Here is a 13,534-nt window from a genome sequence, read left to right as displayed (position 1 = left end):
TGCCAAGCCTTGGCCTTAATGACAATGACAATTCATACTTTAACAACGAAGCGAGGAAAGCAAAGGGAATGCCAGTACGAACGCTTTGCTTTCAGTGTTTATCTCTAATAAAAATGGCGAATATTGCTTGTCAAGAATTATAAGATAGATACAACTACTGGATGATTCTTTCAAATTATCGATACTCTGTTTGGTTCTGGCATCCGTGCTCATCACAATACGTATTTATATTTTCCAAGTGATTTTATCCAGGTAACAAATTCCCAAGAATGATAATACTATCAATATTGCCGACGACAATTATTTCGCAATATTTATTGCTTATTCAATTCAGTTGATTGAATTGATTAGCGGCCTTTACACGGTCATTTATGTTTGCAAGCATGTGCGGCGGGATGAGAAGAATGAGCGTGTAAACATAATAAATTCGTGTTCGTCATACATGTGCGATGGTTTTCATGATTCAGGATTCAATTATATAGGGTTTCGTTACTTCGGAGCGAGCTTTCTCTTACGAAATTTTTTCCATAATGTCAAAAAACTGTTTTTTGTTTATTTCATAAACTTTCTGTTTATATTTTGATGATTTTTCGTGACTTACAATCTATTAATTTCTTTTAAATGAAAGATTATTTTAATAACTCTTGTTGTCTTCAAATGAATATTACAATGTTTTGAATATGTAAAAATATATGAAGTAGAAAGCCAATTAGAAGCAACAAAAGTTCTGAGTGTGAACAAAGTTAATGCAACTCTGCTGTTAATGCATAATAATATACATAGCTATATCAAACTTAAGTCACGTGTGATAAAATATGGAGGAAAACAAATTTAAGCACTCTATCAAAGTACCAACGCAATATAAGCGTGTTGCTGCTGTTTTAAAGGCGGCACTGGAACGAAAAAAATCACTTAAGTCGTTAATTTTTGAAGAAAAACATGCAGTAGGTTTCGTCAATGGTTAATAGTTTTTAACTTAATTTCTCTAACGTGCATTCTTTCTTCAGCGTTTGCGGGGTATGCAAGCGATATTAAAGCAATACATTGACAATCGAGGGGCCATTGATGAAGCAATCGCACAAACGAAGATTTTAGAAGAAAATCCACGACTAAGTTCTGCTCTCTGCAAGATTCTTGTGACAGAGCTTATATTTGGACGAAAAAAATTGATTGGGGAAAGTAAACCCGTTCTAACAGTTAGCCAATATCGAGAAAGGCTTGAAGCATCCTTAGGGGGTGCAGTTTATGAAACCAAAAACGTAAAAGGCAAGCAAACTTATTATTGGGTGATTTAAATAATACACTTTAGGTAATTGAACAATGAAAAATAGCAAATTAAATATGCTTGGAGATTTAAAAGATACAGGCTCATCGCGAAAGCATCACGAAGGAAGAGAAGAAAAAGTCGTTGAAGATGGGCAGACTCCGCAAGATGTCACATTTTCAAATGACACAGGCGCTTTAGTATATTTGTGGTTGATAGTCTTTAGTATTCTAATGTTCACATTTCCATTCATAACTTTTTATGGTGTCCGATCGTGGCTGCATGAGTCATTTGATATTTCTGAGTTTTATGTAAATTGCTGGGCAGTGCTTTCTTCAGTGCTTGTTGTAAATGTTATTATTTGTTTATACGTTTTCAAAGCAATAAGTGAAGAAAATAACTATGACTCAGTAATGGAAAAGCAAAATAAGAAAAATATTTAAATTAATAAAAACTAACTAACTGTTTTGAAAAGGTTCTGATGTTTATTATGGGTTTACGTTTCTCAGTTTTGAAGCCTCGCTATGTACGTGTTAATACCAATTTGCTTAATATGGCTGAGGTTTTTGAAATGTTGGCAGAGGAGGAGTGGCGGAAAAAAAATGTGGCGAACTCAGGATCTTATAATGATTTCTTAGAAGCTATAACAGAGCTTGACGAGGATGAATACATGGTTGACATGCATTTGGAGGATCTGTTGATATTCCATTCGAAGCAAAAGCATTACTGGGCTTGCCATCCTTATGTAAAGGAAAAAAAGCTTATGCTTCAAGATAAAGTAAGTAAATGGTGCATAAATAATAGGATTAAAGAAAAGCATGTAACTATGTTTAGGGAACCTGTCTTGTAGCAGAATTGCTAAATCCACCCCCCGGCGCTTTCGTACTTGACATGTGTGCGGCACCAGGAATGAAAACCATACATGTTTCTAATGTTATGAAAAATAAAGGAACCATTTATGCTGTGGAGCAAAATGTAGAACGTTACAATCTGCTTCGTAATATGACTAACTTAGCTGGCTGTGAGATAGTTGATCCCATTAACGCGGATGCCCTGACAATCGGTAGTTAATAATTTCGATAGTTAACGTTTTGTAAATTAAAAAAAAATTAAATTACAGATAGTAACCGCTGCCCAAGTGTAGAATACATACTTGTTGATCCTTCGTGCTCCGGATCTGGCATGCAAAATCGGATGTCCTTAGATCCAGATGAAAAAGATCCTGCTCGTCTAAAACGTCTTGCTGGATTACAAATTAAAATGCTTTCACATGCTTTAAAATCCTTCTCCAATGTAAAGCGAATTGTTTACTCTACGTGCTCCCTCTATGAAGAAGAAAACGAACAGGTTTGTATGGGTTTAATATAGTAAATAATAACAACTTTTACTTAACAACTATTTCGTTAAAGGTTGTTCAACGTTGCTTAGAGTTAAATCCACAATTTAAATTGCTCAGTGGAAAGAAAGCTTTGCGCAATAAATGGAACAATGTTGGTAACGCTAACTACAAAAATATAGGAAAGAATTGTCTTTACACAAAACCAGATCAAGATCACGCCGACGGAATATTTATAGCAATATTGGAAAAGAGACGACCCAAGGAAAATGATGAATAAATTGTTTACATTTATTTTAAAATAAAAGCAAGATTATTTACGAAGTTCCAGCTCCTAAGACTGCGCCGTTCTTCATATTTGTTTCAATTTTAACTGCTCAAGGAACAAAGTGTTAAATTTTCAAAACAGATATTGAAATGCAATTTTAAATATCGTATTCACCGTTTTCTTTCAAATATTGAGTCGAAAAACTAGAAAATTTCGGTGCATTAATCGTCATCGTAATATTTCTACAAATCAGACAAAATTGGGGTTTCCTGATTATTATTCGTGTACATATATTTGATATTTAGTAGCTAGTACGTATATACTAACTCTCACCTCATAAATATTATAAAATACTTCAAAAAGATATTATCTGCCGAAGTACCAACGCAGTATGAACAATACTTACGCAAAATTTTAACGGTGATCTTGGACATAGCTGTTGCAAGTGAAAAACCATTCTTGGCATATGTATGTTAATTAAGTTGCTTTAGAGAAAAATTTAAATTTGACAGTATAACTTTTTATTCTTTCAGTTTACTAATTAAATTTATATACATATGTATATTATCAACTTTGGAATCCAAAACGATAGAAATATGGCAAAAAAAAAAGTAAAAGAAGAGGACAATTCATAGTAAATCTTATATAAATAATTATGAAATTTGCTTATATCAGGATTATTTTTTCGTCAAAATTCCATTTAATTATGGTTCGAATGAATATGATTGTTAGACGCCCTTTTTTACTTGACTTTATTACATATAAATATAATTGTAACATGATTTCACATTAAATTATTCCATATTTGTGTTTGTATATATATTTTTTATTAAAAATAAAATATAAGTCTTTCATATTCCATATAATTTGAATGCTTATCTAAAACAAAACTCAATTCGAATTTCAGATTTTAGTTGGGAAATGTACTTCAAGTACTAAACTTCCATGCGGCTATACAAAAGAAGTAAGCCCTGTTATAGTTTTTAATTAAATAAAAAAATCCTTCAGAGTTCTTTAACACGAAATGAGGGTAAAATATAAATTAAATGTATGCCCACTTTTACCGATCATATTTGGTTTGACTTATATATTACTTTTAAGTTAAGATAATTAACGATTCTACATTTTTAAAATAATGCATAATTAAAATTATAAAAAAAATAGTTTTACTATAATGTAATACTTTTAGTAAGGGATTATTTACATTCTTAAGTAAACTTTCAATTCACCCTTAAATGTTCATATATTATTCTGTAAGTCTTAATATAATTACTTAAATCGAATACGCTTCACGTGAAAATAAAATGAGACTTTTTCAAGTCGATAGAGAAGAAACATTTGCATTTCTTTTTCCATCTAAAGAATTGTAAAAATTTCGAGGGTTCAATCTTAATCTATAAATATATTTTCTGGAAGGGGACTTTCTTCTAAACATTCATTCCTTGCTTAAAGTACAAGTTTTTCGCTAAACGTAAGGAGTCTGCCTTTACTGCGTCTTCCATCGTAATAATCGGTTTTTGGGGGCAATATTTAACTGTATGTGCATCATCTCCGGAAGCCTTGCAAATCGGGCATACGTAAATGCGTAATTTTGGACAAAGAACGCGTCCAAGTGAATCACGTACTGCATGGCTCTTCACCACAGCTTCTGGTTCGTTGTTATTTTCGCAGAATACACAATGCTTTACTGCGAACTGCAAAATTATAAAGTAGTTAAAATTGTTCAGGTAATTAATTTATCTATATCTAAAAAGTAAATAGATTGCATATAATTTTACTCTCACAACAGGAATATTAGCTTCTATATATTTATATATTTTTGTATTTTATGAACATGTGCATACTTAGACGTGCCATACACTCTGTTACAAAGTTTACAATGCATAAGCATAAAAAATGTTTGTTATTTTTTACTATAACTTGTATGCAATGTCTAGTCATATACAAATAATTGCTTTCGCTTATTACCAAGTGGAAGTGGGGAGCTAAAGAAAATCGTATTGCGGTAATTGCTTTATATAAGTGTGGAAAGAGCGCAAATGAAATGTATGGGCTTCTCAAAAAAATCAAATTCAATAATAATTGTTTATCGAAACAGAAGTGGTTGTCCTCGCGTATTTCGAACCAATTCAGCCATAAAAACTGTTCCCTATCGCATTTACAGAATTAAGCACTCTTAGAAAGCAGAAAATTATGCCAAAAAAAATTAATATACCAACCAGAACAATATCAAAACTTCTTCGAGAGGATCTCCACATGAAATCCGACTGGCTACCTTCCGACAACGCGTTTTAAGCAAATTAGACTCAAAAAAATTTAGAGTTTAAAAAATTTCTTTGGTTCGAGCCGGGTCGTCAATACCAATCGAAACTGTGCGTCCTACTATTGTTCAATGGCCGAATCGTTCGAGGGCTTTTGTGTGAGCAAAAGGTGACCATTTCGATTTAAATTTGTACATCGTTCATTTTATATATTTATTATAATCAAATTATTTTTTTTTAAATTTATTATAGTTTAAATTTTACAATGGCCAGAACTTTTAGCAAAAATTATGACAGAAATAAATACATGCGTATGTATGTGTGTTGATTTGGTTGGTTAAGCAGATAGGCAGTATTTTTCGATAAAAAAGTTGTTGCATAGCAAATAATTGCACTTTAATTAAATAATTTCTTTGTATTTTTTTGGAATTTTCTTCCGTAGTTTCTTTATTTGCGGAAACGGATCCGGATTTATATTCGGCAAAGGACTATCAATTCGGCAGAATTCTGTCGTTACATCAACCACAGCTGATTCGACGGGTTCGGACCATAGGTAGAATGGTGTTAAGTGAGCGAGTTTCATTGGGCATGCAAATAGGAGATTAGTGTCATGCATATTTCCCCGCGATTTTGTATCTTAGGGTCTATTCTGGATAGGTAGGAGTTTAACCTGCTGCAATATCCAGCAGGGCAATTCCCAGCCAAGGGCTGTTATTTCGAGGATCTAACCTTGCTTGGATTGGACAATAAAAAGTGTTCCGTTTGATAGCTACATACGACCGGAAATATTACAAAGTACAGAACTGCAACAAAATCATCAAGTTAACGACTAGGACAAAGAAACCAGAGACCATAATCATTATAAGTTTTATTTTACCAATCACATAATAATGATTACTACATATTGAGTTTTATTGTTTTCTTCACCGGTAATCATTAATTTTGATAAATATTATAGTAATAAATATAATAATGCACAAAGTTAGCAAAATACTTTATAAGAAACCTGTTTCATTTAAAAAAAAAAAAATAATAATAAAGATTATTATATTTTATTTTAATGTTTTTGATGAAAAAAAAGATTATTTATGATTTATTATAAAATTAATAATAACCGGTGAAGAAAATTATAAAAACAAAAATCATCACCGAAGTGCTGAGATCGTCGAAAAAGGATTAACATGACGTTATCTGTTTTTTGTATGTCATTCTAATTGATTGATTTTTTCATTTTAAAATCGCAACAATAATCGTTACTTACGCTCACTAAAAGAAACGAAAGCATGTTGGTTTACGAGATATCGAGCTCCAAACCAGACCCCGATTTTTAAGTATTTTTAGCTTGAAAACACGGTCAAAAATGCACTCTTTTTAAAGCTTCCATTCTGTCAGATTTTCAAATATTCAAAAAAGCTGATACTTAGTTATAACTGGGGTTATACTTGTAAAAACTAAGTAAAAACAAATTTTTTGGTTTGTTTTCAAAGTTTTGAAGCTGAAATATTTTGCCAAGAAGTCTAAGTCGCACCGGCAGAAATGCATTCAAGGACGCGTTAAATGTAGAGTTTTGAAATAAAATATAACTTTTTTTCTATATCTAAGTCCAAGAAGTATATTATACTCGATGCAACATGTGAAAGTATAAAAATATTCCTTTTAGTTGAATATTAATTGTCATAACAATTTACTCACAAATTTATCCAACTTCGAACCGCTAAATCTTTTCTGACTTTTCTTAATACTTTGACCATTATAGGCAATATTGGCCGCAGCAGCCGCAGTTGCGGCAGTAGCAGTATCAGTTATTGAAACCGCTGCAGTATGTATCTTTTGGCTCTGCGACTGGACGCCGCTATTATAATTTTGTGGTGGTGCAGTCATTTGCATCATCCATAAATTAGGATCAAAATGTTTTAAAACGGAAACATTATTATTGTTGATACATGGATTGACTGCGCTTTTGTTGTTAGTTTCATAATTCACGGTACTAAAATTCCAATTACATTGACTACTGAGATCATTGCAGAAATATTTGTTGCTATTATTACATGGCCGTAGATATGATGTTGCCTTCAACGTTTTTTCTTCCTCAAATGAATTCGGATCGTCTGTGACATATCCATTGCAATAAAAATCATCCATTATGTCACACACTGGAGATCCTCTGTCCGAGTTTAAGGAATCTGGAAAAAATTAATACAGACAAGTAAAATTGGAGTGCCTGATGTAATTATAAAGTATCCGTTTTTTTCTAAATGCATATCGATGTATACACAGTATATGTATACAAAAATAACATTTTTTTTATAGTTTTTGTTTGTTTGTTCCGGCTAATCTATAAAATGGCCGAACGGATTTCGATGGGAGATAGCTGATTTAATAGTGAATAATTTAGGTTTCTTTTTTAATACATACATATATTTTTATACTCTTGCAACATGTTGCTACAGATTTTTAAAATTATGTTCACCTAACGGCTGTTTGTTTTGTCGGCCCGTGCAAGCGAGAACTTATGTAAAAATTGAGATATCTTGATGAAACTTGGTCATGTTCCTTGGCGGGTTGGTATTGGAGATGGGCAGAACGGGACCATTGCCATGCTCACAAAACGCCATTAATTGAAAACCTATAAAGTGTAAGCTCCCCAATACATCACTGTTGTTTTCTTTCTAATTTGTTCTAATTTTGAGTTTAATTTTTTTTTGTTGTACGATTAACTCCTCCATTTTCACACTCCCTTTTCTTTCGGAGAGCAGCTACTTTTCTGTTAGTTTTTTGGGATATCAGACATCAGACACCTTTCCTGCAGAAACTTCGCTAACTATTAAAAATTTAAAGTTAAGAAACAAACCTAATAACATTCTGTGCTGTGGCTGAGTCGTTCTTATTAGTGTAACAGATTCCAATTAGACAAAGTATGCATAAAAATCTACTTTAGCCAGACAGGCGCCATTGATGGCGCCTGATTATATTTACCCGTTATCCTTAATTTATTATGTTATTTCACCCGGAAAGAAAATATTAACAATTTCGAAATATGTATATAAATATACACAAGGCTTAATATTGATATAGCAAAATTATTTATCATTACCATTCCCATACTTATACGACGCCAACATAGCAAACATTTTTAGGGACTTTGAAATTTCGTTTTTGTTCTGCTTTTGAGCTAAAAATGCTTCCGAATAAAATTGTGAATGCTTTTGCTGAGCCAAATGTTCTTGGTTGATCTCATATTTCTTCTGCTTTAAATCTATATTTTGTGAAGATAAAAATGGTACTTTCATATCAAAATTTTCATTGTTGCCATTAAAGAATCCACAACATCCAGCTCGTGTCCGACTGTTTGAAATTGTATAACCGATAGTGGAAGCTGGAGTTGGCGAAAATGATGGTAATGGAGAAAATGCATTCACGCTGTTCGGAGAAATTTGCGATGTTGATGTTTCAGTAGATGTAGGTGAAAGATTTGGTGAACCGCTGCTTATTATGCTAGTAGTATCCAAAAATATTTCCGGCATGTATTTTATGTCCAACCCAAGTTCCAAAGAAGAAGCATAATCCTTCGGCAAACATAAAGGTTACATTACATGAATAACGGAAAAATTGCCCCCACTTACCCTTCGGTTACCCATATTAAGATTTGTACCAAACATTTCCAAATCTTTCTTTTTCTTAACCAAAATTTATTAACGAATTTCACCGTACCGTAACCGTAACCACTTATTTATACTTTGCATATATGTTTAGAATATAATTTTCGTATTTTTCTGTGTAAAGATGTCTTTTACTTTACGTTCAATAAATTAAAAATCTGATTCGTATTATTCTACGAATTCCATTGCTTTGGTAAGTCATATAATATTTCCTAACGGTTTTTACTTCGCTACACAGGGCAACCAAAATACTTAAAATCGTCGTATTCAAAATATCACCCTATTTACTTTTTAATACTGGCAATATTAAAAATATGATTAAAGATATATTATATATATTTTATAATGAAATGCAATTTCTTACAACAAAAATTTCCACCAAACATATTGAAAATGAAAAACTTTCAAAAATCAAACGCTGTGCAATTATATATGTCAAGCCATAGCGGTCACAATTGAATAAATAGTATCAAAAATATATATGCTTTTTCTTGCGTGTGCTCAAATTAACGGTTCGCATAATCACAATCTGACCTTCACTTCTGATATTGTCATACTTGATTAAAGCAGATTTATTGTTGTCTAAACAATTGATATCTGCATGATTTTGACTAGGCAACAAAACTTTCTTTTAACATTTCGAAAGATGTTGAATAGTTAACAAATATTCATAAAGGAGATATAGTTTTATTCTTGTTGGGTATACGTTTGTCGGGAAATATGGGAGGATTTCTGTTAAAGTTTCTATGAGTTTCTATGACCCATTCACATACAACTTCCTTCGATTGACAATTCATACTTTAACAACGAAAAGCAAAGGGTATGCCAGAACGAACGCTTTGTTTCGGTGTTTCTCTATAATAAAAATGGCGACTGCTTGACAAAGCGTAAAAAATTGAAAATTGCCCAACATTTTGCTTGGCTTTGCTTCACATACAAAAGCATACATCGAACTTAGCTGTCAAAGAAAATCAGTCTTATGCGTTGCCTATGTGTATATATTAGAGGAAATCTTATTAGTTCAATGTATAAGAGTTTCAGTAGTAGTAACTTGCTAGGTAAATCTAAAAACCAAATTCAATGGGACCTAAATCAATGAAAACGGCATCACTGATATTAACTTTAGGAAATTGTGTGGCAACATGATTAGAGCCTCAGACAGACATTTATTTTTGACATTTAAAAAGCGTGATGTTTTCTTCATGGAATGTCTTTGAACAGAATTAGTACCAAATTACATAAATTAAATTGGGGCTTAATCAAATCTTGACATACAACTCAATTTAAATTTAAAGTTGTTCGAAAATTATTGGCTATGGTAAGCTGACCCGTTCATAGCAATCGGAATATGAATAAATGGATTTTCCATACTAAGTTTAATAATTTTAATCTTTACATTTTTTTAAACATACATGTAGTATAAATTCTTAGCTGCATCCCGTGGTAATTACCACCGGCTCGTCCAAAGTAGTAGTTACTGGCAAGGACTACATAATCAGGTAACTGATTTTTCTTTTAGACATATTAGTACAATAATTTTTTGTTTTTTTATTTTCTAGCGTTGCTATTCGCAACCAAGCCGAAGACCCGGATTTTTTTCGCAGTTCATCGACAATATTAGATCAGAAATTGATAAAAATAATGAAATGAAAGAAAATATAAAAAAGTTTCGCGAAGAAGCACAGAAATTGGAGCAGTCCGAAGCTCTTCAATCGGCTAGGCAGAAATTTAATATCGTTGAATCTGAGGCACAAAAGTCTTCAAATATTTTGAAGGAACAATTAGGGAGTATAAAAGACAAAGTTAGTGATGTGTTAGACGAAGCAAGTAAATCCGATATTGCAAAAAAAGCAACAAAATTATCCGAAGGAATTTCGAAGACGGCTAAAGGTGTAACTGAAACTATAACAGAGAAAAGTGAAAAAATTGGACAGACATCTGCTTTTCAGGCTATATCAACAACTACAGAAATGATCAGACAAGAAATAGGGTCCCAAAGCATAAATTCAAGAGTATATCGTTCTCCTCATAAACTGCGAAAACGTATTGAAGTCGAATATGCAAGCGATGACCGAGTGGTTGAGCCTAATGCTGATGCAACAGGTATTAAAGGGCGAGTATTTTAATTTGAATGTTTTATATAGAAAATAGTAATGTAATAAATCCAACGATCTCTGTCCCTCTGTAACGCCTCAAAGTGATCATATGGCCGGAATTTTCAAAGTCAAGAAGGGCAAAAGTTTTGAACAGTCGATATCTGTTCAGCTATAAAAGAAAATTAAACAGTTGAGATTTAGAAATACTTATAAGCCGGGCAATTTTCAATGTTACTAATTAAGAGAAGTTAATTAAGGTTTTTGTTAATACTAAAACATAAAATGTCGAAAAAGTAGTTTAAAGTATATATATACTTTTGTTGACATAGGTTAAAACATTACATAAGTAGTGTTATAATGATCGAGAGTGAAAGTCAAAGTAAAATTTATATTCGTTGGTCTTATTGTTCTGGGAACAAACGTGATAGCATTCACATTCATTAGTGTTATTGATAATCGAGTGTATATAGATATTATATAACTGTTACATTCAAATATAATTTCGCAAAAATTGTACCTATACCTATATATATATATATATATATCTAATTATTCATGAATATTTGTCGTTTGTTTTATTCCGTTAGGAGTCGAGCTTCACAAGGATTCGAAATTTCATCAATCGTGGGAAAATTTTAAAAATAACAATGCGTATGTGAATAAAGTACTTGACTGGAAACTTAAATACGACGAGTCGGAGAATCCTATGATACGCGCTTCCCGCCTCTTAACAGATAAATTTTCAGATGTTATGGGAGGACTTTTTTCGAAAACAGAGTTATCAGAAACACTTACTGAACTATGCAAAATTGATCCGAACTTCGATCAAAAACAGTTTCTTCGCGACTGTGAGACTGATATAATACCAAACATCTTAGAAGCGATGGTTAAGGGAAATTTAGAAATCCTTAAGGATTGGTGTTTTGAAAGCACCTACAATATAATTGCAACACCTATAAACCAAGCTATTAAGTCGGGTATGTATTTGGATTCGAAGATTCTTGATATCGAAAATATAGACTTGGCGATGGGTAAAGTAATGGAGCAGGGACCAGTACTTATAGTTACCTTTCAAGCCCAACAAATAATGTGTGTTCGTGATAAGAACCACGAAGTAGTGGAAGGTGATCCAGATAAAGTCATGCGAGTAAATTATGTGTGGGTTCTTTGTCGAGATCCCAACGAGTTAAATCCAAAAGCAGCTTGGCGGCTTATGGAAATTTCGGCTAATAGTCAAGAACAATTTGTATAATAGGGAATTAAATGTTAACTAGCTATTAATTAGTTGCCGTTAAATATTTCTGATATTTTTATTAAGGAGTGTTTCATGTAAATAATACATGCGGTTCGTGTTCTATTTTCATTTACAGAAAGTTTTCTATAACTTTTTGATGAATACATCCTGTCTTGAAAAAAAAGTTAAGGTAACATTTTGTGAATGAAAATATTGAACATAATAATATATGTATGTTGTAATAACAGGTCCGTCTGGCATTAAAAATTCACATTTATTGTTGAAGACGGCAAGAAAACAAATCTGTACATATTAACTAATTTAAAAGATTAAAGAAAAGCTGAAACAATGTTTGTTATAATTTGGTCTTTACAAAGGGATCCCGAGTAATTTTAATTCGGGACTGTCTGATTTCTTTTTTTTTTAGCTAATTTCAGTCGGAAGTTGTAATTAAAAAAATGATTAACTATTTAAGCAGGTGCTATTCTTTAGGACAATACAGTGGGCAGTGTGATCGGTTACACGAAATTAGAAACAAAAGTTTCCTTGTTTCAAGCAATTAAAGATTGCTAATAATTACTGGCAATATGGCAAATGGAGACTGCAGATTGCTAATGTTTAGCAATTGATGTCTAAATATATTTCATGTCATACATTGCTAGCAATGAACTGTCATTTTGGTGGTAATATTCAGAAAATAATTTTAACAAATACATATGAATATGTATTTTGAATATTTTAATGATAATTGTTAGTATATGTAAATATCATTGCTCATATTTAATTATTGAATTGGTAAATAAACGTTAAGCAACATTTATTCAAGTCTAAAAAAATAAAATTTTATTTTTCCAATATATACATTTGTAGAAAAAAGACTTCTAATTTTCTCACTGTCCACATAAATTTTTGTCATCTCATAAAATATTTAAATGGTTCAAGAGCTCTAACACGAACCATGAATAATGTCATCCTTGACATGAACATACCTACCCGACGCTTTTCGAGAAAAAATATTTCATGATAGCAAATGCCTATACATGAACATTGCCACCCTTAATGGCAATGTATTTAACAAGTGGTTAGCAATGTACATTGCCTGGGAAGATGCGGCGTTACGACACAAAACGTAATAAACGAATAAGTCTGTAAAATTTTCATAGTAATTGTAAATTTTTTCATACTATCTTCTGCTTTAAAATTTAAATTTTCATAAAATGTGGACTTAACAAATTTGCAAATTAAGCCAAAAGATATGTGCAGTTATAGCTTTACTTATCCGGACATTACACGATCTAGAAATTGCTTTCAAGTTGCAATACACTCATACTTTTCGAACTGGCTATCAAGTTTCCGTCTTAATATCAACTTTCTCATTCAAGTCGAGTGGCAAGTTGACGATAAAGTTTGAACAGC

The 13,534-nt window shown here is 32.0% G+C and overlaps 3 protein-coding genes across 3 annotated transcripts; 2 read left to right on the top strand and 1 right to left on the bottom strand.

Annotated features, from left to right (window-relative positions):
* Positions 1-764: 764 nt before the first annotated feature.
* Positions 765-2,938, top strand: Nsun5 (Nop2/Sun-like domain containing protein 5). Its single transcript, XM_014232694.3, has 6 exons — positions 765-944; positions 1,008-1,266; positions 1,774-2,042; positions 2,099-2,327; positions 2,385-2,611; positions 2,674-2,938. Exons 1-6 carry the CDS (start codon positions 816-818, stop codon positions 2,878-2,880), a joined length of 1,320 nt encoding a protein of 439 aa, XP_014088169.1. The 5' UTR covers positions 765-815; the 3' UTR covers positions 2,881-2,938.
* Positions 2,939-3,366: 428 nt separating this feature from the next.
* Positions 3,367-8,990, bottom strand: nanos. The gene is made up of 4 exons (XM_014232693.3): positions 8,753-8,990; positions 8,224-8,695; positions 6,822-7,312; positions 3,367-4,562 (listed from the first exon to the last, which is right to left on the bottom strand). The coding sequence occupies exons 1-4, from the start codon at positions 8,786-8,788 to the stop codon at positions 4,296-4,298; spliced, it is 1,266 nt and encodes a 421-aa protein (XP_014088168.2). The 5' UTR covers positions 8,789-8,990; the 3' UTR covers positions 3,367-4,295.
* A 956-nt stretch (positions 8,991-9,946) lies between these two features.
* On the top strand, positions 9,947-12,467 carry LOC106616183 (mitochondrial import inner membrane translocase subunit TIM44). Its single transcript, XM_014232734.3, has 4 exons — positions 9,947-10,106; positions 10,207-10,287; positions 10,348-10,891; positions 11,472-12,467. The coding sequence occupies exons 1-4, from the start codon at positions 10,104-10,106 to the stop codon at positions 12,134-12,136; spliced, it is 1,293 nt and encodes a 430-aa protein (XP_014088209.1). The 5' UTR covers positions 9,947-10,103; the 3' UTR covers positions 12,137-12,467.
* Positions 12,468-13,534: the final 1,067 nt, after the last annotated feature.

This window comes from Bactrocera oleae, chromosome 2 (assembly GCF_042242935.1).
Source record: "Bactrocera oleae isolate idBacOlea1 chromosome 2, idBacOlea1, whole genome shotgun sequence".
Taxonomy (NCBI): domain Eukaryota; kingdom Metazoa; phylum Arthropoda; class Insecta; order Diptera; family Tephritidae; genus Bactrocera; species Bactrocera oleae.
The sequence above is the reverse complement of the archived record's forward strand: the minus strand, read 5'-3'. Positions and strand labels throughout refer to the sequence as shown.